Below are 19149 nucleotides of genomic sequence, written 5' to 3'. Positions count from 1 at the left end.
TTTTTTTATATCTTCAAAATCAAATTGATCTAAAGGGAAATAAACAAATTTTATTAAAAACTAAAACCAAACTAAACTAAAATATTAAAAAAATTCCAACCAAAATGCAGAAATGTCAATTTTTTTTAACTGTAATATGTTAATATTATTAATTAATACTTGAAATTCCATAATAATTTATCTTAAATATTGCTTTAATTAGACCGTCGGCATGGGACCTACAATTAAATATTAGTAATATATAACCACGACTAAAAACAAAAAGATAATAATAATAATAATAATATCTTCCATAGTTAGTAATGTTAATCACATTTAAATTAAGACCCATGTCCGAAATGGGGCATATAAATTAAATTGATTAATATATTTGTTTCCAAATATACATGACTTGATTGGTTAAAAATTGCCTCCATTTAGACCTAATTCGTCTATTTTGATGGTCAAATGACGCAAGCCTAATTAACTATATGTAATTATTTAGTAATTATTTTTTATTTTCTTGAAATTGCATAATATAATTGTTATACCGAAGGGGACCATTAAGTATGGGTTTTCAAGAGTGTTGTTCTTAATTCAAACCATCTAATTTGGTAACTTATTAATAATTCTTTTATGTGTATGTGTTGAATTTGCAATCGATGGTACGTACAACCATATTTTATATTTATTAAAAGAAGTGTATTGACATGTATTTTCAATTCTAATGTCACCTTCATTGTTTAAAATGCTATAATTTTATTCAACCTTCAATGACTTTAAAGTTTAGTTTCAATTAATAAAATTTATTTTTTTCCGAAGAAATCAAACCGAAAATTTCATGAGAGGAAATCGGATATAGATATGGAATATACAACATGTTTCTATATTTTTATATCATAAGTCTAATAATAAACTACCTATACTAAGAATGAAAAAACTACAATTTTGATTTGAAGTATCTGATTAAATAGATATAGTATAATATATATGTCATAGGCAATCGTTCGATCCAGTTGATGGTTATTCATGGCCACTATTCGACTCCATGATATTTCTACAAGTCCAACGAGACGATTTGCACTTTTCTTCTACATAATTGCCCAAATCACAAAGTAAACAAAATCACTATAATTGTGACAGAAACTGTTAAAACAATTAGATTTCAGAATAAAATCTCGATATATGAACAAGAATAATTCCAATTTTTGGATAATAATAACTCGGTTATATATCAAAAGACATAAATTTGAGGATTATTCGAAAAAAAAAATACAAAGGAGGACAAGAGATGACCACCCACGACATTTCACCGATAGCCACCCGTGTAAGAGGAAAAAAAAAAAAGGCTTTTAGGTATTTTCAGAGAGAAACGGGGGCTAAAGTTTGATTTCAGGAAAAAAATTAATAAAATTTAATTTATTTATGTTTTCTTGCTATTCTTTTTATTTAGTGAATTTGATTTAAAATTTTTATCACCTAAATCAAGCGAGCAAAATATTTGATACTAAAAAAAAGAGAGACGAAGCGGGCTCAAAGAAAATCGCAAAAGGTTCTTCGATTCAAATCCAAGAGATCATTAAAATTTGAATGATAGATTTTTTTTTATTATTTAAATAATCGCCTAGATAATTTGATTGAATGATGAAATGTGGAATTTAATTTATGTATATTTTAAATTTATAAAATATTTTTATTTTAGATTTGATTGAAATATAATATGAATTTTAGAATTTTAAATACACTAAAATTTTATAATATTTTTAATGCAACGCAAGTTATAAAACATGAATTCTATATTTGAAATATTATAATTGAAGTTAAGAATTAAAATAATAGGAAGAAAAGAAACTAAAATAAAAGTAAATATAAAGCATAAAGTTGCAAATGATGATTCTAAACAACAAAATTTTATATTAAAAAGGAAAATCTATAGAAATTTCTTGACTATAGATTGTCTTTTCAATTCCTCACTCTAGGTTTTGATATCATTAAATACAATCACTCAAAATTTTATTTAATATCATTATTTAATAGAAATTATTTAACATAATATATATGCAAAATCATAAAAAAAAATTAATTAAATTAAAAATGCAAAAAAACTAATGCCAAGTCATTACATCAGCTTCTATACCTCTATTTTTATATATTTATATAGAAAGATATAATTTTAGTCATTTAATTATATTTCAAAAATATCTTTTAAATCCATGAATTATGGTTTTTTTTTTTTTTTTCAAATCAAATGATGGAATGTGACTTTCATCAATTTCATAATCTATGGATTCCATACTCTCAACCCAAACAACTTCCGAAACTTGCATTCCACCTAAGTTCGCTGCAATAGGTTTTTGAATTGATAAAATTATTAGCATGAAATGTTTTATATCTTACATAATATACTTATAATTATATTGTGGTCGATGCAATAATTAATAGGCAATAGGCTAATTATGTTATTTTCTTTTCTTGAAATATATTTTGCTTAGTAGTTATAATAGTTAGTTCCTTCAATTAGACTCTTTTGGTTTGAGAATAGCCAAATTTTAAAATTAAACAAATTATTAAAATCATAGATGAAAATATTAAATTCATATATATTCTATAAACTCCCGTAATTAAATGTTTAATAATTAATCTTTTTTACAAAAAATTTTTAAAGGGAAATTATGTATTTATGTTTTGAATTTCTATTTAATTTTCTATAAAACTATCATTATATGTGCTCTATATTTTTTAAGACAAATAACGAACTACTATGAAATTTCTATTTTTCGAAAGAGACTATGAAATTTCTATTGATAATTGAGTTAGCAGCTTATTTTGCTTAAATTTAATTTTTAAAATTAGGACCATAAGAAATAATTCACAAATATATATACACACATGGAATATTTTCACAAGGGTGCAATTTATTTATTTATTTATTTTGGAATTGGTAATTTTAGTTAATGAAGTGTAAGCAGCCATATTGATGTTGGGGCGGAAATGTAGGGTTTGCACTTTTTAAGGGCCCTTGGAAATAGGAGAAAAATAATTTTTGTTTCCTTTGTTTAGTTTTCTGTACCCACATTCTCATTTCTTTCATAATCTTTATATCTTTCTCTTTCAAATTTTCTTGATAAATGGTGACATAATTCCATTGAAAAATTTCCAGAAAAATGTCAACTTTAAAGGTACCTTCATCGCTTCCTTCTGCGAAAGATGATGCTACCCAAATTCACAAAGCTTTTAAAGGTTTTTTCTTTTATTATCTTTTCCCTTTTCTTCTTTTATTGATTTTTTAATTTTTCAATTTAAATTTTAATGGCTTCTTGATCAATCTCTCCCTCTCTCTTTCATTGATTGTTCTTTTATTTGCATTAATTGAACAGGATTAGGATGTGATGCTGGAATAATCATCAACATTCTTGCTCACAGAAATGCAACACAAAGAGATAACATTCAACAAGAATTTGAAACCATGTATTCTTATGAGCTTAAAAAAGGCTTATCTTCAGAGCTTCATGGCCATCTCAAGGTACAAAAACTAACAATATATAAGAAAAAGGTGATCCAGTGCATGAAACATTTCATGTTTGTTCTAAATAACTATATACATATATATGCTCTTCTTTTTGTCCTAATGAATTTAATTATTTTCAGAAAGCAATTTTGCTTTGGATGCAAAATCCACTGGAAAGGGATCTTAGTACATTGAGGCAATCTCTAACAGGACCTATTGTTGAACTTAAAGCTGCTACTGAAGTAATATGTTCTCGTTCTTCTTCTCAAATTCGACAAATTAAACAGGCTTATACTCCCACTTACGGTACTCAACTTGAGTATGATGTTGATGCTCACACTTCTGGCAATCATAAACAGGTAGCTTCTTTCTCTCTTTTCCTCATTTCATTTTGTTAGTTCGGCAAGATGTATGTGAATGTAACGCAACGTTATCTTTTAAAAATGCATTTGACTACATTACTGGCATTGCCATTGTTGCAGTTGATGCTGGCATATTTAAGCACAACGCGATATGAAGGCCCGGAAATTGATAGAGTGCTGGTAGAGAATGATGTTAAAACTATACATAAATATGGAGACAGGAAAGCTGGGATGGATGAGAAGATTTTGATACAGGTTTTTAGTGAAAGAAGCAGAGCACATTTGGTTGCACTTGATTCTACTTATCAGAAAGTGTATGGCAAAGAACTGAGAAGGGTAATAATATATTCTATTTTTGTTTTTTCTTGGATTGAGATGGGAGTTTTAAGTTTTTAACCTATTGGATTGCAGGCTATTAAAAGAGAAGCATCTGGCCATTTCAAGCATGGCCTGTTAACAATCTTGCAATGTGCTGAAAATCCTGCCAAGTACTTTGCAATGGTATTTTCCTGCACTTTTTCCAATTACATTTTATAATTTAAAATTAATGGGTTTTCCAAGTATTTTGCAATTTTGTTTTGGGTGGGGGAGAATTTGCACACGAATTTTCAAGCTCGGGCCTGGAGTGATATTGATTCTTCTGATATGCAGATGTTGCGCAAGGCAATGAAGGGTTTGGGAACGAAAGACACCACATTGATAAGGATAATAATTACAAGGACTGAAGTTGATATGCAAAAAATAAAAGATGAGTATCAAAAGCTTTACAAGAAATCACTAATTGATGCTGTTCATTCTGAGACATTAGGTAATTATAGGACCTTTCTTCTTACACTTTTAGGGAAGTGATCATATATAATTTTGTGGCTTACCACCTCAGCAGAAATTAACAAATTTTTTCTATGCTTGAAATTGCTGCAAAACGCCAGAAGATTGGTTCTCCTGAGATTTTTTTTATTTTTTTTATTTTTCAGATGTAATTTTTCCCTTGATTTTCAAGGAGGAGACGTGGAATATTATTTTGGTTATCGTCTCTGTTTAATCACATTTCTTTGACGATGATTAATAAGCATGTGTATGCATGACAACTGGAAATTCTGCAAATTTTTTCTTTTTTTGTACATGGGGAATTTCTAAGGTTGATTTTGTACAATGGATTTTCATAAAATTTTAATTATTTTATTTAGAAATTCTCATTTAAAATATTTGAAAAATTTTGATGCAGACCAAAAAGTAAAATAATAAATAAACAAGAGAAAATTTGCTCGGCTCCAAAACTGAAGCCCTACCAAATCTAACATTTTCATGGATCAAATTTAGAGGCCCAGGCCTATTAGTTATCCACAATTGAAATAGGTAACCAGTAATTAGAAATAGAAATTCAGTTTGTTCGCGAACGACAGTCGACAGACTCATTACAAAATGAATTTACTTTTTCACTATTTAGCAGTCTCCAACATCAATGTATTACTCTTAAGAATAAAACACATAGAGCGTACGCAAGGCACGATAAAAAAAAAAAAAAAAAAAAAAAAATCTCAAACCTCAATGAAAGAAAAGCTTATACACCGTGTATAATTAAGTATTTCATTTATCAAGTTTTGTTGATGGGAAAGTTATATATTCCATGAATTAGTATATACTTACGTTAATTATATTTCCCTAATTGTAGATTAATGATATATGTAACAAATTTCCAGCAAATGAAGCTTCTTCTGCTTTGAATTAGTTCTGACACATTGCATGTCTTTGATAACTAAAGTACAAACATAACTTTTATTATTTATTAAAAGACAACGTCAATGAGACAAAATGTCCTCACGTTTGGGGAAAGTTGGAAGCTTCACGGTATTTACCTGCCTTAAACCAGATGGGACTGTGAAACTTCTCTCTGCTATAGTTATACGGAAAGGAATGTTCCAATTTTGTACTACAATTCGGTTAACTTTTCTAACAAAATCTTGATTCAGTGACACATTTGGATGGATTACATCCAACTATTTTATTTTGTTTTTAGATGGTAAAATCGATTGAAGTTAGAAATCATAAACTATAAATTAGAAATAAGAAGAAGAATGCTATTTCATAAATTTGTAAAATAAAAAAAATATGTAAATGATAAATAATTATTCATTCTGATATTTTTTCCCCCGTTCAAAGGGAGAATATATAGATTCGTGAATAGCATCTTCCCACTGTCTTTAAAAGCATTTTTGTAAGTATTGCAGCAAGATATCAAATCAATGGGGTTGTCAATGCCATGATGTGATTGAATCAGACAATACTTGGAAAATAACTCGTCGGCAACCATGTAATGGTTTGCTCAATAATGCATTCAATTTCAGTTTGGTGTTTCTTATCATTATTGTTGCAACTTTCACTTTTTTTGATAATTCTTTATTGGAGTATCCATCATGCATCTACCTGTTTTGTGTCCAATTGGTGGGTGCCTCTTGGATATTCACGAATACAACTTATAACTCAATCTCCTCTCAGTTTGGATAGGCAAGGGAATTTTCAGATTTTGGTGAAAATTTAGTCCATTGAGAATGGATAGAAGAAGTTGCTCAATTTAATAATTATGTTTTTCATATGATGCTACAGTTTTTGGTCGCATTGTTGTTTCTGTGGTGCTAGACCATGTTCTTGAGATAAGAAAGCGAACAAACAACTTTTAAAAGGATTGGTGTTGCTATTTTCTTCCTTTTTTTTCTTTTAAAAAAAAAAAAAATCCCTTTTGTAATCTTTCATGAGTCGATAGTCTAACATCATTAAACTATTAATTTTACCAGTAGATTATTAATTCAGCGATCGAATACTAATTATTAATTAATTAAATAAGAATATAAGATCGTAATGTATCCTGAAAACTATTAAAATATATAATCGATTTGAATATATATATATATACAAGAAATTGATTAAATTAGAATTTATTTCTGAGCTAAATTTATAAAATTTGATTTTAAATTGGTTTGAATTGATTTTGAGGGGTGTTGGTGATCTTGTCTTGAAGCTGGGTAAGGGGTGGGTTTGTCTTGTAGTTGACAGTTTTGGAAAAGCTAAGTTAGAGGTGTGTGCAACAGTTTTAATTTGCAAAACAACATCATAGTATCATGGCCATTATATATGTGTGTATATATAAATAATTTTCCTTGATTACATAAAAATTATTAAATACCAGAATGCGATAGCACTGCTTTTATTTATAGGTAAAAGAATAAACTATTTGAAGATGATAGATAGAAACATAAGTATAACTAACTCATGTCTTAGTTGGTAAGTTAAAGTTTTCCATTTTGCTTAATTTCAGCACTTGAGGCTACTTTTATATTGTATAGTTCTTTGCGTGCTAAAATTCTTCACCTGTTATATACTCGTGCAAGAAAATCTATACTTGTTTTAACATCTTGTTCTGCAATAATATCTATAGACAAAATTCAGACAAAGTTCAGACAAAGGAACGACGGTTTTTTCTATCTTCTAATCAAGCGAGCTCAATTCAGAGAATTATATTTTATGTACAAAAAATAATCAGAGTAATATGTTATATACTAGATGAGCTGAAAGAATGAAATTAGTTAAAGGGTGGTCTTAAAACTCATTCAATGTTAAAAGCAATAAATTTATATCCAAGATAATTTGGTCTAATGGTTCACAATTAGTCGATAAATTTGAATCGGGAATCAACATTTTTAATAAGTAGGATAAAGCCTCCTTGCGCATTGGCTAGAAGTAGAAGGTAGATATGCTTGGTGTGGGGTTTTGGGATTGCCAAATTTGAGTGCACAGAATAGAAAAAGGAAAGAAAATACGAAGTGGTAGCTGAATAATCATGCAACAAATAGTGCCAACGATCAACTGGAGCTCGTCTTCTTGTTCCCTTCCATACTTTATTTATTGCACCCTAACGTCACCAACCAATACAAGTAAAGAATATTTATTACATTGGCATAAGCATGTTAATTTAATTAATACAAATTTGATTTAGGCATATTACATTTCCAACTGTTTTGTTTTTTCAAAACCATTTTTTGGCAAACAAAAACTTTAAATTAAAAAAAAAATTAGTATTTTCTTTTTTCGCTAGCTTTTTACCTTGCTGAAATCTCAGTTTAAACTTTTTTATGGAGGTCTCCAATGTCAAAATAATCATTTTTTTTTCTTTAATTGATTATTACGTGCAAATTTTACATGTATTAATCAAGGTATGAGTGGCAACTAGCTACTTCTTTTTGCTTCACAAAATAACTTTTTTTTTTTTTTTTATAAAAGCATAAAGAAGCTTTAGCCCCAACACATCACGAGACAATGTCTTTTTTTTTTGTCTTTTTAATCAATTATTATTATTAGTGATCTCTTAGTTCATTAAAGATTACCCTTCGCACCAAAATTACGATAGTTCACATTTGGATTTAAAATATTTCTAATCTTTTTTTAATCAAAATATTTATTATCTAATCCTATAAGAATTAAATATTAAATTTAATTAATTTCATCTTTTTTTCAAAGAATTCATACAATTAAAGGTATAATAATATGTAGATTATATTCTATTTACCAATAAGACTTGTCTCTATTTAGTATTTAGGTTCAGTCATACTACAAATTAATTAGTACATAGATTTTTTTTTTTAAAAAAAAAAATTTATTTTATTATTTTTTCAGTAATACATGTCCTCGTTATAACTAAAAAATTAATTTTAATTAGTCACCCAATCCATACACAAAGTGTAAATACACTCGTGCAATCGGGTAGAGAAAATGGAGAAGATTGGTTAGGAATTAGGATGTGCGCATATGGGCCCTCACATCAATGACAACATGTGATTTTTCCACGTCATCCAGGTGGAGGTCGTTGTTTTGGTTATCTACGTGGAGCTTGCGTTGTCCACTTCTACTTAGTAATTCACGATGCCAATAATTTTGGTATTGCAAGTTAACTGCATTATTTATATAGAGTAAGAATCCTGAGATTTAAAAACAAATTTGAAAAATCATTCATAAAGAGTAACAATAAACCTGGAATCAGATTAAACTCAAATACTTTAAAAAAAAAAAAAAAGGATACCTGTAGAAAATTTAAAAAAAAAAAGAATTTAAATTTTTGGATGTTATTATTATTATTATTGCCTCGTAAAAGCAAGGGTTAGTTTTATATTTTAGGTTTATTTTACGTACTCTAATAGCTTTACTCATTTTTCAATAAAATTTCTATATATTCTTTTAATTTGTTGGGTTTGTCATTTTCACCTTCCCCATTTAATTTCATCCCTAGCTGGTTGCTTTCGTACTCTGCCTCTACACAAGAACCCTTATAAAAGCTTTCTTGCCTTGAAGCTCTGTACAAACGTAAACCACCAACCAAATCAAGCTACCTCGTCTCTCCATTCTCTTTTCCTCTCATCTTCTCCCCATATTGAAAGCCAGCCATGTCTAGATTTATACCTTTAAGCTTTATACTCTCTGCTCTTTTAGGATTCAATATTTTGCTCTCTGCAGCAGAGCTTCAACGATTTCTACATTCAGCCAAAGCCGATGGATCTCTTAGCCTTCTGGTTATTGGAGACTGGGGAAGAAGAGGAGCTTTTAACCAATCTGAAGTTGCTCGTCAGGTCACTCAAACTTATATATATATATATATATATATATATATAGCTCTGTTCTTTATATATATACACAAAAGGAGTTGCAATTTCCATTCCTAAGTCTTAGCTAATTTATTTTACATGTTCTTAAATATGTTGCATTTTGAAGAAATTTTTAAAAATGTTTTTATATATATATAATATGATCTGCTTTATATTGAATTAAAAATGTAAATTTTAAACAACACAAAAAGCTTATTTATATAAATTGAAATTTATATCTTTCATTGCCGTGTATATCAGAATGTAGATGAAATTCTTAAAGGAAAAAGAACAACGTAGATGAAAAAATAAATAAATAATAATATTGTAATACTTGATATCATCATATTTTTATGAAATTTATTTCAAATTTTGCAGATTCTATATTTTTATTGGCAAAAAATTAATTACGATTTGTTTAGGTTTTCTATTTTTAATAATTTTTTTATGGAATTAATTTGTTATCTAACAAAAAACAAAATCACGAGCAATAGAGGATTGTAAATCCAATCCACATGGTATCAAAGGCGAAACTTCATGGTTGGTGCTAAAACCTGCAAGGGCCAAAGAATAATGTACAATAGGACAAATTAACCTTCTAATGCCAATCATCCAATTAAAGGATGCCACATCAACATTTTAATCTTAGAAACTTTATATTATATTTTCATTGAATAATTGAATGTTGATGGAGCAGTATGATTCCATTTTAGATTCCATATACCATTCCTTAGATGCTTTCATTGGAGGAATATGAGAAAGAAATATACCTTTCATAATTTTTTTTGTTTTTTTTTTTTTTTTTGCCATAATTGACAACATGACACGACAACATAGTTATGTCCAGTTCTCTACCTGCCCCTTTTTTAAAAAAGTGGATAAATGTGGATTTTGACCTTAGGTAACCAATCACCTTCTGACATTTATTATAACACTCTTAAAATATTCCTTTTCTAGATAAATAATTTTCTTGCACGATTCACACTTTCTATTAATTAATACAATCGATAATGCATTTTTTTTGGGACTCTAGTCTTTATGTTTATCAAGAAAATTGTCTTGATGTTAATTAAAATTTGAATTTTCAATAACCATGTACAAAGGAGTGAATCCGTTTTAAATTTGAGTTCTTTTTGTTAGAGAAATTTTTATCAATTTAGGAGAGAGATATTTATTTTATATAGTTATTAATCTGATTTATTTAATTTTTAATAAATTAAAAAATTAAATTTTAAATAATAAGATTAATAGTTAAATAATAAATCATGCTGTCTTTCAATTTTGATGAAAGATTAAAATATTTTTAGTTTGTTTAAAAGTTTTATTTGATTATTTTAAAAATTAATTTGGTGATATTTAATGTTTCAGATGGGAATAATTGGAGAGAAATTGGACATTGATTTTATAATCTCAACAGGAGATAATTTTTATGACAATGGATTGACTGGTATGGATGATCCAGCGTTTCATGAGTCTTTCACCAAAATCTACACTGCTCCCAGCTTGCAAAAGCAATGGTATTCTGGTAAGCATACACACAACCACACACAATCTCCTCTCTTTAATAAATTAAATTAATAAAATAAAATGAAGGTCAATTATTCAACTATTGTAATTATTTATTTTCGTGCAGTTTTGGGTAACCATGACTACAGAGGTGATGTTGAGGCACAACTGAGTCCAGTCCTTAGAGAAAAGGATAGCAAATGGCTTTGCTTGAGATCCTTTATTATTGACACTGGTATACTATTTATTTTTCGATTTTTTTTAATCACATTTAATTTTGAAATTAAAAAAAAAAAAAATTCAAAGTATTAACAAACAATTTATTTTATTTATTTAATATATATGCAGAAGTAGCTGAATTTTTCATGGTAGACACTACTCCTTTTGTTGAGAAATACTTGCATGAAAAAGAACATAACTATGATTGGAGAGGCTTACTACCAACAAGAGAGGCTTACCTTTCAAATCTCCTAGAGGTAATTAACCCAATTAATATCAATAATTATTAATTATTTATAATAACTTGCACTAATTTTGATTTTTCACTAATGATTGAAACAGGATTTGGAGAAGGCCTTAAAGGAATCCACAGCAAAATGGAAGATCGTGGTAGGTCATCACCCAATCAAAAGTGCTGGACACCATGGGGACACCCAAGAGCTCAACACAAGACTCCTTCCAATCCTTCTGGTAATTAATTAAATACTCCTTTTTTTTTCTTATAGAAATTAAATGGAGCCTTATATATTATAATTTAATTACTGTTTAATCTTTTATTTATAGGAAAATGATGTCGACTTCTACGTAAACGGACATGATCATTGCTTGGAACACATAAGTAGCAGCGAAAGGTAAAAAAAAAAAAAAATCAATACTAATTATTTTACAAAAGAATTTTTTATTTAATTACTAATTAAAGGATTTAATTAATTAATTAATGTGCAGTTCACTGCAATTTTTAACAAGTGGAGGTGGATCAAAGGCATGGAGAGGAGATATAGATTGGCGGAATCCAAAGGAAATAAAGTTATACCATGATGGACAAGGTTTCATGTCGCTCCGAGTGAGTCAAGCTGAAGTGGATGTTGTGTTCTACGATGTTCATGGCTCTGTTTTGCATAAATGGAATATGGCTAAACACCTTTCCTTTGCCATTTAGACATTCAAGGCTCAACCTTAAACTATTTTATTGGATGTCGTTTTAGGTTTTAATCAGGAGGGCATTGTTGTAATATTCTGCAGTTTTTAATTTATGAAGAAGAGAAAAAGCAAAAAAAAATTCTATCTAATCTTGCAACTTCTTCTCTCAATACATATTTTATATTTGAGCTAGAAATAATATTCAGATAAAACTCTTGCAAGTCTCAAGAGTAAAAATATATTTAGAGATGCATTTCATTTCAGTTTTTTCCTTTTTTTATATATAATATATACAATTGCCTTTTCATTTATCTCAAATTATGGTTCTATTTCTTTTAGAGAGATTAATATTTATAACTTTCCATTTTAACCTTATTTAATATGCATTCTTATCGATAATTATATTAAATCTTAAACTAGACAACTAATTAAAACATAAATCTCGTAAATTCTTAATTTAGGAAAATATTCTAAATGTATATTAGGAAGAAACCTAGACAAAAATTATGGTTTGCTTTGATTAATTATATTTATATAATATAGAATTTTATATTTATTTGAGAATATATTGATGGGTTTTTTTATTTGAACGTATATTGTGAATAGGTCTTATCAAAATATTGGAAAATATTTATTTAAATTGAATAGTAATATAATATAATATAATTTCTTAATTTATCTAATAGAATTTATATTTAAAAAAAATTAATATAATTGATTAAAATTAAATTATTTTTATTTTTTCAAACAATATTAGTTCTTTTTATTGGTTGGATTCAGACGAATCTTCTAAGCCATGGGTTTCTTGGGCACCATTTTTATTCCATTCTTCTTCTTTTTCATCAGACCTTGCCTTCCTTGCTTGCTCCACTGATATTAACGTTACATTTTGTGTTACCTTTTCTTTTTTTTTTTTTTTTTTTTTCTTTGAGAAAATAAATGCTTGCGTCCTTATTCCTTGTAGAAAGTTTCCTAATTAATAAAAATATAATCCTATTCGTTTATCAATATTATCTAATAATTTTTCTTTATATTTAATTTAGCTCTGAAACGAGTACTTTATATAATTTCAGGTCTTTTTTCTATTTAGCACTCTCCACCACCAATAATAATAATAATAATAATAATAATAATTCAATAATTAATAATAATTCCACAAATAGTTAGATGCATGTTAAGAGCATTTTAACTGTCTCTATCCATAAATTTGACCAGTCATTTTCTACCATGATGCTATTAAAAGGGATTTTACTTTCACCACACATAACCCCTTTTACCAAAAGTAACTTTTCCTCTTTCATGTATAAATAGTCTCTTTCGTTTAACACTTTCATGCAACAATCAAACTGACATTTCTCCCTCAAATAAAACAAAAACAAAAAAATAAAAAAAATAAAAAAACAAAAAAACCAAAAACATGGCTTTTCTTCAAGCAACCAAAACCTGCATATTTGTTTTTGCTTCTATCGTTTGTTTCTGCCTTGTTTCTCCTTCATTAGCAGAGCTTCCACATTTCGAGCAACCTCTAAAACCCGACGGCTCTCTTAGTTTCTTGGTTATCGGAGACTGGGGAAGAAAAGGAGACTATAACCAATCTGAAGTTGCTGTACAGGTTCTTATATTTCTCTCTTCTTTTTCCCCATTTTTATTCCGAACTTTCTATTTTGTGCTCGATAAATTGATCTGTTCGATCTTTTTCAGATGGGAATAATCGGAGAAGAACTGAACATAGACTTTGTCGTCTCTACTGGAGATAATTTTTATGAATATGGATTAACAGGAGTTAATGATCCATCCTTTTACGAGTCATTTACTAATATCTACACTGCTCCAAGCTTGCAAAAGCAATGGTATAGCGGTACGTTCTGCTCCAAATTTAATATATATATATATATATATATATATATATATATATTCTCTAAAGAAATTTTTTAAAGAAATAAACTATGCAATTTAATTAGGTTGGTGATAATTTATTTTTTATTGTGGCAGTTCTTGGAAATCATGATTACAGGGGCGATGCTGAAGCAGTTATGAGTCCAGTTCTTACAGCCAAGGATAACAGATGGGTTTGTCTGAGGTCTTTTATTGTCAATGCAGGTATAAAGACAACAATTTAATTGGCAAGATGAGACTTCCTTTTTTTTTTTTTTTTTTTTTTTTTGCTCAAGGCGTTTTGTCTATTTCTGTAGAAATTGTTGAATTTTTCTTTGTGGACACAACTCCATTTATCAATGACTACTTTGATAAACCTGACCACACCTATGACTGGAGAGGTGTTCTTCCTAGAGAGGATTATCTTGCCAATTTGTTGGAGGTAAATTACCATTCTTTTCTCAATTGTCTAAAAATTCACATATTTTAGCCATTTAAACAAGAAACTAATTCAGAAAGAAATTGATGATTTTGATTTCAACTTTGCAATAGGATTTGGATGCAGCACTGCAAATTTCCAATGCAAAATGGAAAATTGTTGTTGGTCATCATGCCATCTTAAGTGCAGGACATCACGGGCTCACAAAAGACCTCATCGAACGACTTGTTCCAATCCTAGAGGTAACCTGAAACAATGCATTATTATTATTATTATTATTAATCTGTAAAAAATGTGAATCAGTAAAATGTGAATCAGTTGTGATCTGATTACCCTGTATAATGTTGTCCTTGTCGTATTAAAACAATGTGATTTAAAGTTTCACAAATTTCATGTTTTCAGGAACATAATGTTGACATTTACATGAACGGTCATGATCATTGCTTGCAACATATCGCTAGAAATGACAGGTACAATAAATCAAAATTTGGAGAAGAAATAATATTATTAAAAATTCTTATCCATGTGAAATTAACACTGAATTGATTATTGTTCATGCGAGCAGCAAAATTCAATTCCTAACAAGTGGAGGTGGTTCAAAGGCCTGGAGAGGCGATATAAGGGAGTGGAATCCTGAGGAATTGAAATTATATCACGATGGCCAAGGTTTTATGTCTGTGCAAATGACTGGCACTAAAGCTAATTTCGTATTCTACGATGTTGTCGGCACTGTTTTGCATCAATTCAGCCTCTCCAAAGAGGATCACTCTGCTATGTAGAGAGATGAGAATTTACTACAGCTAGGAGGAGGATGTTCAGCATCTCCATTTACGAGTAAATATGCAGGGTAGATTTCAAAAATAAAAAATGAGAATCTGTAATTAGTTCACAAAAAATAGGCGAATCTACATATTACAGGATTCTATGCTTGTATTTTTTAAAAAAATGATTTTAATATTTCAAATAAGTTGTATTTAATTAAAGATGTCCAATGAATTTATCTTCTTTTTATGCTGATTCATTACATCACTTTCCAGAAGATGAAACCCTTCTTTGATTCCCATGTCAACCTGAAGCAAAAGGCGAATCTGATCATGAAATTGCTTAGACCATAATTTAATTCAAACAAACAAATGTAAAATTCAAGGTGGAAAAAATTAGCAGACAAAGAAATCAAGCAATGCTGCAGTTTAAGTGGCTAATGTTATCAACTCACTAACAATTCCTCATCAAGTGTCTTCAAATTGAACACTGTATATAATTTGCTGTGTTCTCCAGTATGGTAAGCTCATTAGTAAGTCTTTGTGCAATCTACATGTATAGTCTTCCCATGAAGCAATTGCAGCAGAAAACTTTTCCCAGTCAAATGAATGTTTCAAGTTCTTAAAGAAACTGACGCAGCCGAAGACCATCTCCGGGAGTTGATGATCCTTCTGAACAAGAGATTTTAGAATATTAATTTTCTCCTGTTGAGATTGTGATACTTGTATTACCTCACCAGGTTCTACTTCAAGGCCAGAACTTAGCAATTCCGAGGCCTTCCAATAGTAGAATTGCACCACCTATTTCAAATAGAAAACAAACTATTAGTGAATGAAATTGGTAACTTGGCAGAGTAATGCAGATCAAACATAGTTGAATAAGCAAATTATGCTCAATATTGTGGTCACATTTCAGAAAAGGTGTTCAAGAAGCAAAGTTTTGCAAACAGGACACTATACCAAGGAATGCATGCTAAAGACTTTTTGTGATGCCACTCTGAAAGGGCAACCCCTAATTTTTCAAGTTTCATCTACTCATATAATATGCTAAGGCTCATTTTACAGGAATAAATTAGATGGTTTCATCAAATTTTTTTGGCCTGTGCAAGTTCATACTTGAATCCCTAGATATGGGGAGGGATTGCAGTGAAATCAGAACATCCAATCAGCAGACAAGAGAAAACCTTTGATTGGCTACAGTGAGAATTTGTCCTTCCAACATTCTCATCTAATTCTTTTCTTTCTTTTTCTTTCTTTTTGATCTCATAATTCTATAATTTGTCCTGAATTTAGTAGTCACCATATCTATTTATTGATGTTTCCCAAACAAAAATTATTACAATCAGCTTCATAATTAAGTCACCCATGAAATCAACAACGACTCAAAATTTATTTATTTTTAGCAAAAACAACAGTAATTCAAATTAGAAATTATTATATTTAACATAAAATCTTCTGAATATTGACATAGATTGGTAGAAGCATCTTCTAGAATACCTGAAGTAAGTGCAAAATGTTGACGAATTCTCGTTCAAACAACTCATTTCCCCTTGCCAGTTGCACTGGCTCCGTGAGTAGCTCTGTGAAATCTGAAAAGGAGCTTTTTCCTTTAGAAGAATAAATATCAAAACCAAGGACAAGTATTCTTGCACAGCATATATCAAATCCTGACAGTTGACTTGACACTGATTCTGGGGAAAACCAGTACATATTGCTGGAAGCCAGGACAGGGAACAGCTTTGATCCAGGCACACTGTTTGAACTATATAAAATGTTTTCAGATAGAAGGGAAATAAGTTTGGCATCCTCATCATGGGCACTATCACGGCTAAACCATAGTGTCAGAGTAAGTCTTTCTCCTTCAATTATCTGTATAAGCATATAGCAAGTTAGCATAGAAAACAATGACTAGAAACAGGCAGATGGTTAGGACCACCTCCACCTCCATGCACTTTTAAAAGTAACATTAATTATCAAAAGTGAGGAAATTCTATAGCTTTTTTTATTATTATTATGGGTGCCACAAACCACAATATCTGTGCATCCTCAAAATTTTTAATTCCAGTTACATTACATGGCCAAGAATTATTAGTCCACCTTCAGTATGTTTAGTTTGATCTATGTTCCTATCATCAACTAAGCTTTGGTATCATACTATTTCATATCACAAAAAACTGGCTGTGAGTACTACTGCTTTGCTACTTCCAGTTATTTTAATACATTACCTACCAAGTTATTTTCCAAGTGATGATTCATAAGTTGCAAATGGAACCAGCATGGCTGCAAACATTTTTGTTGGCACATTGTGCCATTTGCAACTAACACCTAACTAGTATATTGGCATAATACAAATTCTAAAATAAATAACCCATGTTAAATTTTAGCAACTTTAGTGCAAAATGTGCCAAATGATTCCAAATGCTTAAACAATAAAGAAAATATAACCACAAGATAAACATGTTAGGCAACCTTTATTGGTATCCACATCACCAGAGTTCTAGAAATCCATGTCCAGAATGAATAAAAAAAATTGCTACCAATCACCAGGTTGCAGAGAACATAACAAATAAACCATGGAATCCATAATAGTAAAACAGAAAACTGATGGACTAGGTAAACTGCCAAGAAAAGTTATTTATTAGCATAAACTATTCTTCCAGAAATAAATGAGAGAATGATGACTTTTACCTCATCAACAGAATGAACATTGCAGCTGTCAGCTGTATATATCACAACATCCTGATAAACTAAGTAATAAATTAATAAATATCATTAAAAATCCATTACGACATCAGTATAACTAACTTCTTAACTCTTCCTTCACAAGAGAAGATTAGGGTGCTAAAATAAAAGGCCATCAAGGAGTTGCACTTACTCCAGCCATAGGAACAACAGTAGTTGGCTCCCCATCTTGGAAGTGAAAGAGTCCACCTTTGAAATCCTCATCATAACTATTCAAATAACAGACTGCCTTTTCGCCAAGAGAATCATGGAAAAGCATTAGCAGGAATAAATTAGGTGATTCAAATGCAAGAAGATACATTAATTGGATAAAGGCATCAAAGTGATTAAGAAATGGATAAAAGCGAAGAAATAAAAGTTATCACTTACCGTGAAGTCCCGTTGCTTGAGATAGGACCTATTATCATCACTATGCCATCCAATGCTTGCTCCTCTACTCCAGCTGATGCAAAAGGAATAGCATCATAATCATCAAACAAGCAATGATGGAGATTTACAATTATAATCGAGCAAGATTACAACAAATATTATCCTGTGAAATTGTATTACACAACACAGATTTCTAAATTACACAGCAGAATCAACAAAATCTATCCAAGCAAGAATTTTGAGCGAGTAATCACATCAAATCAGGTAAACAATAGGCTGCAGCTAGATAGAAGAAGAAGAAAAGAGAAGAAATGAAAAAACCGACCTAATCAAACCAGTGAATTCAACAACTAGCTCGTACTCACAACCAAAGAACTCCTCTACCTTCTCTTTCAATCTCTCTGTACTCCGAACCAAAATAAATAAATAAATAAATAAAATATGACAAGTGCAGTACATAAATTAATATGACCAACAGAATTACACAAGCAACGAAAGCTAACCTCTAACAGGAACGAAAGGGATTATAAAGTGGGGACAATTGGTAGCAATTAGATGAGAAAGAGTGGTGGAGAAGACGTTAGGCCTATAACCCACAGTGCTACTGCTCTTGTGAATGAATTCCAATTCTTTACATTCATCGACGGAAAGGAAATCATGGAGGATGAGACGAAGGTGCTTCCCTTCCGCCATATTTGAGTTTTCTGAACTTGCTCCTGCTGTTACTTCTAATGTTTCTTCAATCTTGAAGAAATAAAAAACGATTATATGTTTTGCGAAGCTACTGTCGTTTTTGTAAGGCATACTGATTTTATGTCATTGCTGGAATGAATGACCA

The 19149-nt window shown here is 29.7% G+C and overlaps 4 protein-coding genes across 6 annotated transcripts; 3 read left to right on the top strand and 1 right to left on the bottom strand.

Moving 5' to 3' along the window:
* The first annotated feature begins 3033 nt into the window (after positions 1–3033).
* Positions 3034–4999, top strand: ANN5 (annexin 5). The gene is made up of 7 exons (XM_037636214.2): positions 3034–3219; positions 3357–3502; positions 3628–3846; positions 3970–4185; positions 4261–4350; positions 4501–4657; positions 4824–4999. The coding sequence occupies exons 1-7, from the start codon at positions 3144–3146 to the stop codon at positions 4889–4891; spliced, it is 972 nt and encodes a 323-aa protein (XP_037492142.1). The 5' UTR covers positions 3034–3143; the 3' UTR covers positions 4892–4999.
* Positions 5000–9100: 4101 nt separating this feature from the next.
* Positions 9101–12274, top strand: LOC105634173 (purple acid phosphatase 3). Its single transcript, XM_012216987.4, has 7 exons — positions 9101–9464; positions 10848–11004; positions 11113–11220; positions 11334–11461; positions 11547–11675; positions 11769–11836; positions 11931–12274. The coding sequence occupies exons 1-7, from the start codon at positions 9282–9284 to the stop codon at positions 12142–12144; spliced, it is 987 nt and encodes a 328-aa protein (XP_012072377.1). The 5' UTR covers positions 9101–9281; the 3' UTR covers positions 12145–12274.
* A 1175-nt stretch (positions 12275–13449) lies between these two features.
* LOC105634170 (purple acid phosphatase 8) lies at positions 13450–15463 on the top strand. The gene is made up of 7 exons (XM_089716512.1): positions 13450–13737; positions 13827–13983; positions 14118–14225; positions 14318–14442; positions 14553–14681; positions 14842–14909; positions 15005–15463. The coding sequence occupies exons 1-7, from the start codon at positions 13543–13545 to the stop codon at positions 15216–15218; spliced, it is 996 nt and encodes a 331-aa protein (XP_089572638.1). The 5' UTR covers positions 13450–13542; the 3' UTR covers positions 15219–15463.
* Positions 15370–19104, bottom strand: LOC105634172 (2-oxoglutarate (2OG) and Fe(II)-dependent oxygenase superfamily protein). 3 transcript variants are annotated; one of them, XM_089716510.1, is made up of 8 exons: positions 18815–19104; positions 18637–18712; positions 18312–18384; positions 18076–18171; positions 17889–17939; positions 16698–17069; positions 15656–16001; positions 15370–15509 (listed from the first exon to the last, which is right to left on the bottom strand). In XM_089716510.1, the coding sequence occupies exons 1-7, from the start codon at positions 19002–19004 to the stop codon at positions 15669–15671; spliced, it is 1191 nt and encodes a 396-aa protein (XP_089572636.1). In that variant the 5' UTR covers positions 19005–19104; the 3' UTR covers positions 15370–15509; positions 15656–15668. The 3 variants fall into 3 exon arrangements, with proteins under 3 accessions (XP_089572636.1, XP_089572635.1, XP_089572637.1); XM_089716509.1 differs by lacking the exon at positions 15370–15509 and having other exon boundaries at positions 15511–16001; XM_089716511.1 differs by lacking the exons at positions 15370–15509; positions 17889–17939 and having other exon boundaries at positions 15511–16001.
* Between the last annotated feature and the right edge of the window lie 45 nt (positions 19105–19149).

Source organism: Jatropha curcas, chromosome 11, assembly GCF_041381405.1.
Source record: "Jatropha curcas cultivar XTBG-Jc1 chromosome 11, XTBG_Jcur_1.0, whole genome shotgun sequence".
Classification (NCBI taxonomy): domain Eukaryota; kingdom Viridiplantae; phylum Streptophyta; class Magnoliopsida; order Malpighiales; family Euphorbiaceae; genus Jatropha; species Jatropha curcas.
Note: the sequence above shows the minus strand (reverse complement) of the source record. Positions and strands in the feature narration are given on the sequence as shown.